At 39.4% G+C, this 11,953-nt stretch overlaps 1 protein-coding gene across 2 annotated transcripts in view; it reads left to right on the top strand.

Moving 5' to 3' along the window:
- LOC124166770 (bifunctional glutamate/proline--tRNA ligase) overlaps positions 1-11,953 on the top strand; it is a 136,770-nt gene that overhangs the window by 681 nt on the left and 124,136 nt on the right. For both annotated transcript variants that reach the window (XM_046544449.1, XM_046544450.1), the window contains exons 3-4: positions 5,213-5,369; positions 9,136-9,421. In XM_046544449.1, the coding sequence (XP_046400405.1) occupies positions 5,213-5,369; positions 9,136-9,421 (443 nt within the window). The remainder of the gene's footprint in view (positions 1-5,212; positions 5,370-9,135; positions 9,422-11,953) is intronic.

The following is an 11,953-nucleotide window of genomic DNA, read 5'->3' as shown; positions in this document are numbered from 1 at the left end:
AGAAATATGGGTATTGTTAACGTAATTTTAACATTTAGTTGGTCCATTTCATGTTTAGCTACTATATGCACTTAATGTATATTACAGAATATTCCCTGAAAACCCTGCAAGGTAAATTCCCTGTGAAAGAATACCATGAAAATTCTGAAGATGTATATTTGTCACTTATTAGGCCGAAAGTAGAGTAAAACAATAAGACGTTCAAATCCCTTAAAAATGCTCATTTGGGCTCTGATGAGCACAAGTTAGAACGCCTTAGGTGTTAGCGTATGTGTCATGAAGGAATTGAACACTCCTCAGGATCTTATGATGGAAGTCATGTACAGTGCGTGCCCATAATGTCTTGGAATGATTGGAGAATTACTTAAGGGCGATGGGTAGCTTATTATTTAAAACACTAGATTTACATCCTTTGCAAACTGTTTTGTCCTTCTTAACCAATTTTTGAAAAGTAATTCTTCGGGCATTATACAAGACTTGCATCATAAAGATCCTTAGCAGTTGTCTCACAATAAAAGGTAAGGTCAGCCTGTAAGTTTAATAATGTTTTGAAATTCTATAATTATGTCAATAACACGTTTAGCAGGGCATTTCTGTTATCTGAGATTTTATTCTGAAAATAATTCTTTACCAATTAATGTGTAAGTCAGTAGTGACTACTTGTGACTTACAACATGATTGATTTGTATTTCAGAATTCAATTAAATTTTGTGGTATTACAGTCCATCTAGTTGAAGTCGAATCAGCCCTACATTGGGTTATATACAAGCAAAGGTTCAAACAAAAAAAAAGGCATTAAAACATTTACTCCCACACAGCAGAAATACGTCTCGGATACGTCTCTGAGACGTCTCGAATATCGCATGTTACGTCTCAGAGACATTCTGAGAGCTTCAGAGACATCTCTGAGACTTCTCTGAGATGTCACTATGTCCAAAAAAATGGTCTATGAGATGTCTCATGAGACGTCTCAGATAAGTCTCTGAGATGTCTCATAAGAGTTTGTACTCTGGTATGCTTAAAAATGTAGGCAAAAAATAACTAAATTCAAATTATACAGTTGTGACCTACTTATCTCGATCATTTTTAGCGATGAATTTTGTGATGGATGACCTTTTGAAAATAAGAAACCCATATTAAATGTCGTGATTTTAATAATCAAAACTGCGCAATTGCACCGAAAAATATATATGTAAGGCATTGATGGCGTTTAAATAAGTTTTTTTTTTTAAATTCCTGAACGGCTCACGATTACATCTCTGAGACATCTCTGAGACATTTGCGATATTCGAGACATTCGAGACCATGGTGAGACGTCTCTGAGAGGTTCGTTGCTATGTGGGCTGGTCAAATGCCCATAAGAATCTATAATTCTCTTGCCGGGAGAAGTAAAAGCAAAATTTACCAACAGCGTAATTTTCAGCAGCCCATTATTACCGATGGGTTGTATACAGTTGAGTGGCTGCTTATTGAAAGGATTGTCAACTGCCCCCTATTCCAGAGGAAGAGACCTACCCTAAGAGTAATGGTAGGGCTGAGAAAGCTGTATCAATTTGTAAACAGTTGTTGATAAGGGCTTTTACAAGTAAAAAAGACTTAGCATTTATGTTGCTTGAGTACAGAAATAGTCCTTTGTCTAATCAGGAATTTAATTCTGCACAATTGTTCTAAAGCAGAATGTTGAAAAGCAAGTTACCAGTGAATTCAGTGTTGTTAAAAGGGTCATTCCATGTCAACTCAACCAGGGTCCCACGCCCACCACCTCAGATTTTGATAATTTTTTCCCTGTCGTTAGTTTCAACCTTAGTTAAGAAAAATCCAAAATATTAAAGACCCATTGCAAGTATTTTCCAAGATATGAGTGTTTGAAGTCAATGAGGCACACACAAAAATTCTGCGCACCGGTCAAATTATTCAAAACTACCATATTTGTGCCCCTGTAAAACCTAAACCAAACGAGTGAAGGTAGTAAAAATTTTAGAGGCTATAAACATGCTGCTATAGTTTTCAAAAATGTTATCAAAACGATTTTCACTTGAAAACTTTTTTTTCTATAAAAATTGCACTTTTGACAAATTTCGACAAAAAAGTGACATTTTCAAATACATGTAAAAATCACATTTATCAAATGAAAGCGATAAAACTCTCTCTAAGCATGGTAAAGACCACCAACTTTAAAATTGAGTGAGGTTTTGGGCAATTTTGGATTTATTTGTTGATAAATCTTATGAAAATCATCATTCCGCTAATGTCTTTTGTTGAAAAATGCCACTTTTTCAACTTCTAATAACAAAAAAGGGACACCAATTAGGTGACTAAGTTTTTTAATATAACTTGCACTATACTCCCTCTTTCAGGAAAATTAAACCTGAAGTTGCTCCCATGATCGATAGTGCTTCTATGATTTATTGTAATGATGGTTGTAAAATGGCGGGCTACAGCACTTATGTTTCAGGGCTTCCCCCAAAAGGGGAGTTGTATTTGAGTGTCAAAGTTCCTGTAAACCCCTATCATTCTTTAAATTTAGCAGGCAATCTATTTTTAATTTCCAAACAGTATAAAATGGAAACATTTTAGCAAATAGTATATGGATTTACTAGATGTTTGCAATTAGGCCAAAACTGGTTGAATATGTACCTATTTGAAGGGTAAGTACATACCTCTGAATTAAAAAGGGATATAATAGGGGAAGGGCTCTGTATATGCAGTATAAATACCGTGGCATTTATACTGCATATACAGAGTTCCCACTCAACTGTGAAAACCTTAAAACGGTGAATAAGCCGTGAATTTCATCATAAAACCTTAAAAAATCTGTCAAACTTATAGAAAAAGAACTACAATTGACAGATAATAAGAATAAAAGATATTTCAATCATGTTTCAAGGCCGAGCCACATAGAGAAACATTTAACTCCACACGTATATTCAGAGTGCAATTATTGGTCCTTGTGCCATGAGGACACATTGATATTGAGCCTGTGATTGGAAGACCAGCAAACAAAGTGTTCATTAACCCTGGCAAAAAATCAGACACTTCTTTACTTCCCTATCTCACTGCTCCCTCCATTTTGCCTCTCACAACCTTAAGCTTCACCTAAATTTCGATATCGATAGGTGACGTCTTGAGCACTTTCATTGCTATATTTGCATTCACGGCGCCTGTCACGGTTGATAAATTTTTAGTTGACGTGCGGGTGGTGATTGTTACTTCGTCAATATTTCTACCTAAAATGGCATATCAACAGACCATGAATTTGATGATATTTAGACCGTGAAAACCTGGAAAAAACCATGCATTTTATAATTTAGTTAGAGTGGGAACCCTGATATAGGATTCGCTTATCAAACGTTGAGAAAAGTGCAGTTTTGAGGGAAAATACCTGGTTAGTAGCCAACATCTGTCTTGCCGAGTAATTTTCATTACGCTAAGGGACTAATTTTTCAAAAATCATCTTCACACGCTATTATAAGGGTTATTGTGAGTGAAAATTATATTGGTGTCAAAACCTACTGTTTAAAAAATTCAAAGGAGTGTGTACATTGTTTGACTGTATGGCATATAGAAGAAATAGGAAATGCTTATGAGTGAAGAGCGCTGAAGGAGAGGTAAAGGGGAAGGAGTGCGCTCCCTCCCTCTTTCACGTAACGAGGCTGAGGGCAAAGGAGAAAGGGAAGAACACGTCCGATCTTGCATGTGACATCGTTGCCTTCAAAGCGAAGGGGCGAAGGCGCAGCAATGTGATATACGCAGTTTGAGTTGCCTGAAGTTTCCAGTCCGTCTTGTCTTGTTTGAATGCGCTCATGCTACGCTTGTTTCTTCCGAAGTTGTGCTGTTTGGACTATTTTGAATATTAATAGCCTTGTTGTAACTGTAAATCTTTGTGTCAATCAATTAGAGCTTAAAAAACTTAAATTCTGTCAGATATGCATCACGTTAGATCTCTTTCTTTTTTGAACCTCGTGCATGTCATACAATTGCTGGAAACTAATGAGATGTCTTCGGGGTCAGTAGTTGACTCACCTAGCATTTGGCCTCCAAAAAGTGGGAGAATTGAAGCTGGTAGACCGAATAAGGTCAATTTGTGAGATGGGGTAGGGATGAAACACTTTTCCATTGTTCCCGTGTGACTTTATATTTTCCTTTGAGGCTAGTGATTTATGGTTTGTGGGATCTTGGAAAGGAAAAAAACGGCAGAGGCAGGGACTGACGGAGGGCCGAGTGTGGTTCCGTAAATCTAAGATGTAGTTATTATCCTACAGCACTGAGATTCCCCCATTGTTGTTCAATCTCTCGGAAAGGTTAATGCTATTTGCCTGTCATGTTTTGCCGTAAAATTTTCCACGGCTGAAATTCTATTGCAATACTCCTGTGAGAGCTTTTTAAAAAAAATGTGAGTAGGACCAGCATCGTAGTGCAACGGCGTATGCGAAGAGAGGATCGGAACTCTTTCTACTCCCTCTTATGGGACATGGCATTCACGAAAGCATTGATTGAAAATTTCGGATTCAGATTCAATTTCTTCGACGAATTTGGATCCAAAGTACATTAAGGTGAAGGGTATTATTCGTGGATATTTGGATATGAGGTATCCGATCCAACCATTCCTAGTAAGCATCATGAGGTTAAGACTACAAGTGAATCCCTGCATATCTCTGAGCGCCATCATGTAAATTTAGCTGGAAAATGCCGCGTGAATTATTAGCTTGTATTCAAAATGGAAATTTTTATGACTGTCGAAAGTCCAGGCACAAGTAACACTGGGTGATAGGATAAAAAATGCCAAAAAGGTATTTTTCTTTAGCTCCAATGCTCAAAATAGGGGTGCGCTTCTTATACGTGCTTATACGGTATTTCAAATTCGCCGTAACTGTTGTAGTGGGAATATCCTCTTGGATATGCCAACTCTGGCAATTGTCAAGTGAGACTTAATAAACGTTAGTGAGAGAATAATAGACCCTGGATAGTGTAGCATTCCATGCAATTCTTCTTTGATTAAATTCCGTAATCATGAGAATTATTTCCCCTGCAATTAATGTGAGTTTCAAAGTGCTATGCTGCAGGTTTGAAATAGTAACTGGTATGGGTACGGCCAGTCATTGCTGGTGTTGGGTCAGTTCTCTTTCTAGCTTACTCTCTCTTCCCAGCATAAATGAGATGGAATAGCTATGATGTATGGCTACTCTAGCTTGATATTTCATTGTTTTCACAGGTTGATCACTGGCTTGCATTCAGCCAAGTCAATTTGGCATGTCCCAGTGATTTCAGTGAAGCTGTTTTGTACTTGGACAAGGCCTTGGGACCTGTGACTTTTTTGGTTGGGGGAAAGCTCACCATTGCCGACTTTGGTGTTTGGGGTACTCTTTATGGTGAGTGTGGTGATCACGTAAGTTGGTGGTAATCCCCTTCAAATATCAGCTAGCTGCCACTGTCTTTTTGGTGTAAAATAATGACAGATAATTGCACACTGGAAATATTTTCAGTTGCCCTCTTCATTCAAGCCTGATTTAAACTATACTGCCCAATTTAGAATTTGTGTGAAAGTCAAATCTGTGCTTAAGTCCAATTAATATTTTATTCAATGAGTTTATGAACAGGAACTCTAATGACCTCACCAACTAATTAAAAGCAGGAGTCAACATTTTTGGCGGACTATTGTAACTTATTAGCGGACAGATCGTCGGATATTCGGCTCTCCACTGAGCTTCAATGCAAAAAAAATCATTTCGATATTGGCCAAATCTAATATCTAATTCTTCAGGTGAGAAAGCGTCTCATTCTAGATGTTTCAGGATCAATAAATGGGAAATAATTTTTCAAGTTTCTTGCAATGGCTTCATCAGTGGTGCAATGGCATTATGATTGACAAAGCAATGCTGTGCAAGATTTTTATTCGGTATGACACTTATAAATTGTTTGAGTAGTTAGTTCTTATTTAAGTAAGGAAATTTAGTGATGAAAAAAAATATCGCCTTTTGTCTGAATTTTAGCCTACGTTTATCAGATAAAAATTTCTCTGTTGCCGCACCACTCCTGTTCCTGTATAGCTGTTTGCAATAGGCTAATGGCTATTATTTGCTCCACCTCCGGTATAGCAACAATTCGCTATAGTGAGTGTTTATTTGAGCACCGTGGGGTCTCGTTTCATTGAGGTTGCACTGTAGTTTTGCTTGCAGCTGTTCCCAATCGGTCAGGAAAGGCAGTGAAAGAAGAACACACAGCAAAGCATAATCGGATTCAAAGAAACTTGAAAAATCATTTCCCATTAATCAATCCTGCAACATATAGAATGAGACTCTTTCTCACCTGAAGAATTAGATATTATATTTGCCCAATGTCGAAGTGATTTCTTTTGCATTGAAGCTCAGTGGAGAGCCGAATATTCGACGTTCTGTCTGCTAATAAGGAGAACACCATCTCCTCCTATCCTTTCTGTTCCTTCCTTCCCTTCCCCCAACTGCTAGCGCTTCATGCTTTCAAATAACCATACGAGTCTATGGATGTCTTTAAATGAATCGAATCGGGCATTTGACGGCCGCCGTGGTCACCACGGCACCCATTTCAATCCGGCCCGGCGGTGCGCCGTCTAAGGCGTGAAGTACAGTCAGTGCTACATTGCGGCCGCTTTCTGACAAAATGACTTTTCGCCGCCCGCCGTTCACGTCACGATGCCCTGAAATTCAGGCCGCTTTCAGACGAGACGACTCTCTGCCACGCTGTGGGCCGTGCTGTGAACGGCGGCCTGTTCCCAGCCAGCGGCCGTGTTTCAGTCAAGAGATTTGTTACATTAGACCCAAACTCAAGGTTTTCCTGCAACAAGTTATCCAATAACGCTGTCTAATGCATCCCAGTGAGTCACCGGAATTATGGCTCGGCATTGATGCGTACCAGGTGCGTGAGTTTGTATTTCCGCTCTTCCGCGGCCACGTTAAATTTCTTTCCGCACATTTTTAATTCATAATACAGTGAGTCCTCGTTTAACGTCACTTACCGTTCCTGAAAAATGTGACGATAAAGGAAATGACGATAATCGAAACATAATATCCCATAAGAAACAATGTAAAAAGTGAATATCGGCTCCTAGACCTCACAATTCCTATGCAAAAAAATTTTAGCATATCATATCTGGGGCATTTTTTACGATGGGAATGCCAAGCTATGGCATAAATACGAGTTCCTGTCTTCATCGACGACAATAACAGCACTGACGTAAATCCTTCTTCATTTTTGTATCTTCTCGCATTTGCTTTTCGGCTTCGCTATGGTGGTCGCCTGGGTATCATCATTGCTGAAACATCGTCCCAGTTACAGGAACCAAAATTATTGTGAACACGGCAAAAACAGTGACGACAAAAACTCAGAGTTCTACACGGAAAAATTCCTTAAAATCACTTTTTAGGTTCCCGAAAACCATTATGTCAAGTAAAACCTTGCGCACCTACCTAAGAATTCATTTAGCAGAAAATTTGCTAAAACCGTAATCGCAATTAAAAATAAACACACCATTTTACACTTCGTTTAGACTGACTGTATTACCGCCCACAAAACGAACAACCTGCAACGCCCACCGCTTCGCGTTTTTTTCTCGCACGAAATTTAAAAGCCTTGACGTTATCGCGAAGCGAAGGTGCGATAAACGAATGACGGTCTCAAAATTTTCGTGACGTTATTGCGAAATGACGTTAAACGGGGTGACGTAGAACGAGGACTCACTGTATCTAATTATTCAGGTGAGAAAGCGCCTCATTATAAATATTTCAGGATTGTACATGGGAATCAAAGAGAGGGGCTGTTATAAATTTAACGGAGAATTCTGGCGGAGAAATCACTGCAGTGTGCGATATTACGCGAATGAGTAATGCGTGAGACTTAACGAGTCAATTGACCTTGGAATCGTAATGAGATAGAGCAAATTAACGTCGGCAGCGTTAAACAATAGATTATGACTCATTAGATGTGATTTTTTCGCTAATTACCCCCAGGCACTTCGAACTTTTTTTTCATCTATCATTCTTCCAATTCTTACCTACTCTTGTCCCATTTGGTCTATCTCTTCACAAACCAACCTCTCATCCCTGGACTGTGTCAGCAATTTCTTTGCCAATATAGTAAAAAATAGAATACCGCATTTACGCAACATGTCCACTAATGCTATTCTCTCCTCCCTCTTCATCCCTAATCTCACTACCCATAGGCTCACAGCTGATTTAAAACTTATTTATAAGATTCTCAATTCCACCATCGACTGCCCAGCATTGCTCTCTTTTATCAATTTTAAAGTTCCACCCCGCCCTTCCCGTTCTCATCCCCTAATCCACATGCCCATTCCTAGACTTTCACTCACTAAACGTTCGTTTTTCTACCGCATTACTTCTGTGTTAAACTCACTCCCTCCACACATCGACCCCTTTGCACTTCCATTGAAATCCTTCAAAAGCCTTTCCCTATCCTATCTGTCACCGAAGTAGTCTGTCACTGCAGTTTCTTGTTGTCCTTTTGTTTTTGTAAATGTAATTATTGTTTTCTACATGTTATATTGAGTCTTCGTCCTCTAATTTATGTATTGTTACCTGGCCACTATAAAATGGCATATGCTGTATGTGGTTATATTTCTTTAAAATAAAATAAATAAAATAATTCACCTAAAATTGCAAATAACGCAAAATTTAGTTTTTATGTACCGATTTCGCTTTATTTCGCATTATTGCGCGATATCGTATCTCGAGAAATTCACGGACTTCTACTAATGACACAAGTTATTCTCAAAGGGCCACTACTATGATGGTTTTCTGAGAATGCTTTTCACTGGTGTGCGCACCTTATAACTTTCAACCCTGCTCTCTATGTGAAGTCCATTGTGTACATCGGTTGTGAAATACAAATGCTTATAAATTGGCTCTCATAATTCATTTTGTAGTCTATATCTCTTATTTCTATGTCTATCATCATGAGTGTACTCAAGGAACAGCCAGTGGTGTGTGCGCCTTTACAGTGTCTCGCATTTACAATCCAAAAATTCCGTGGAGGAAAAATTGTTTGATCGCAGTCAGGACAAATTGTTTTTCCTTAGTGGTGTCATGAGTGTATCCTTCTTGTCTTTTGGTTCTGCTACAATGGAATTTCTTCATTTTCCAGTGAGCAAGTTGTGGAGAACACTCCTTCAGAGAGGAACTGCCCCCACCAATGTTTTGCGGTGGTTTAATTACGTGTCCTCTTTGGAATCAGTTGAAGCTGTTGTTAATGCCTTGCCCACCTCGGCCAAAATGCCCCCGAGAGAGGAGGGGGCTAGCGAGGAGAAGGGGAGGGGGGCGTGCAGGCGTGGGGCAGCTCAGCAGGTCAGCAAGGAGGAGGGCAAGTTTGTTGACTTGCCCGGAGCAGAAATGGGCAAAGTTGTTGTCCGGTTTCCTCCTGAAGCAAGTGGGTGAGTACATTTCAACTACTACTACTTTTCTCATTTCAACTGCATCAACTTGTCTGCTATGTTTGTAAGTGAGTAAACTGCTTGTGGGTTAAGTAAGATCATGCTGATTTCCCTATTACAGTCGGATCCGGATTTAACGTCTTCGCATTTAACGTTTTTCCGCATTTAGCGTTTATTTTTTGCGGTCCCGATTCATTCCCCATTAGGACAATATAAAAATTATCCGTATTTAGTGTTTCCGCATTTTGCGTTTTTCCGCATTTATGGTCGTAAAAATTTTTCCCGCACAAGATTTTTTTGCCCGATTTAACGTTTTTTCATGACGGCTCATGCAAATGATTATCAAAATCTTCGAATTTCTGCTCATCGACAAGAAGTCTCTCATGAAAGTTTACCAAGAGTCATTAGAATCTACCGGGGAACGCTCCTTCAACTGCTTTCTTCCGCGAATGCAGCGCTGGGACCTTCAACTCGCAAGCTGGGTGATTTGTCCTCTCGTAATGTTTCGCTCCCCTTCTGATCCAAACACACCAGACACTTTTTGTATCAGATCCGATCTAATAGAGCTAAGTCATCCCTTGATAACCTCTAACTACCTTATCCTTCACTTCGTGAACTTCGATGATACGTGACGACTGATGACACGAGCTATACTCCTAGGGCCGCTACAATGATGGTTTCCTCGTAATGTTTTCAATTGACGGCTTATGCCCCTTTCTACTCTACTCTCTACGGGCAGTCCATTGTTAGCCCAATATTTTTCCAGTCAGCTACTTTCTCTTTTCATAAGAGGCTCGATATCATTTGCGCAGTTCACTAGAAGATTATTTTTATAATCCATTCCAAGGTCAGTTTCCACGGAGGAACAGCGAAAGAACCAAGGAAGTGTTTCCCCTGTCATGACCGTCAGTGAAAACATTCTTTCCTAACGGAACAACATTATTTTACATCGTAATTTAGATATCCCGGAGCCTAGATACCGACATGCGGCTGGTTGATATCGCTGTCGATTCAAAGATCTGGTGCTATTTTATGTCTAAAGAGAATGACAATCGGAGTTTTGACAATGAGCCTCCTGAGCGCACATTTTGGATTTCGAGGTCATCCAAAAAAGGAGAATCTTTTTTCTAGTATGCGTACAAGTCGATGGTGATTCAACTCGATGATAACACCAGATTCGTTGTCATATATCCGCGGCCTCATGCAGGTCGAATGGAGCCCGGAGAAGTTGCTTACGCGGCGCGCTGATCACCTTGACTCCGACTCACCATGTTTCTCGGCATGTCCATGACTCTAAATAAATCGCTCATACTGGAAAAAAAATCACCACATATCACGGTAAAATAGATGAGCGCGGAAAAATACGAAAATCCAGCAGGAATCCCTAGGTGCTTGACTGCGACACCATAGCTCGGACGAAATTGCCAAAACTGCAGAGGCACTGACAATTTTTCAGATGAAATCCAGTTCTGTTGAAGATTAAACCTTTTAACTTAACACAGTTTAGCTAATCGTTATTCAAGGTCCAACCAAATTTTATTTAAAGCTGCCGAGAAACATGGTGAGTCGGAATCAGCGCGCCGCGTAAGCAACTTCTCCGGGCTCCATTCGACCTGCATGAGGCCGCGGATATTCGCGATTCCAGCCAAGGGAGGTACCACCTGGCGGAGAACGCTCGAAACAGAGGAACGATGGTCATGCTGCAGCAGTGCTATGAGGAATAGTGTATATGAGACCTTTACACTGTTTTATTGAGTAGTTACGGGGTGATACCTACTTTTTGGTTTCAAAGCAATTACTACTGTTACTTGAGGTTAAATATTCTTTAATTCTACGACCCTGTAATAACTGCAGCACAAGTTGAATTGTTTAAAAGCGAGGCGACGGCTGTTGTTCCCGCACGTAGGTAGGAGCAGAAAGCTCTTGTTTAGGACGATTTTAATGGAGATACGTTGGTTTTACATGCTATAGCTATTAATATGTTATTTCAATTGAAAATCGTTCATGTGTCAGGTTACGCTGAACAAAAGTAGAAAAATATCCAATGCATCAAAGTATCCGATATCCGTGATCGCGGTTTTCGAGATTTTATGTATAACATACTCAATATTTACATTGCCATTATTATGAGCGGGATGGTATTTGCCCGTGTTATTCTGATAAATGTTTTTTTTCTTCTGTGCGCGATATGCTATTGAACGATTTACCTAAAGTTGCTGAGCAGAGTAACTCAAGATTGACGTTAAGTATCAATAGCAAGGAGGATGAACCTACTGTACATTGAAAGAACGATTTTTAACAGCGTATCACGATGTAAATTAGTAAAATATGCATTATGGTAAACATTATTTGCTTATTTTGATGGATTCCTGGTGTCAATTCGGTAGTCAATTCAGCATCAGTAGTAGAACTATCGTCTCCATGATTTTACTAAGAACAGCGAATAAACGAAGATGTAAATCAACAGTAAAGATCTTTAAGTCGTCCTCAAATTTCTAAATCATACCAAACAATTTCATTTCCCAATGTTAA

Source organism: Ischnura elegans, chromosome 10 (assembly GCF_921293095.1).
Source record: "Ischnura elegans chromosome 10, ioIscEleg1.1, whole genome shotgun sequence".
NCBI classification, from domain to species: domain Eukaryota; kingdom Metazoa; phylum Arthropoda; class Insecta; order Odonata; family Coenagrionidae; genus Ischnura; species Ischnura elegans.
Note: the sequence above shows the minus strand (reverse complement) of the source record. Positions and strands in the feature narration are given on the sequence as shown.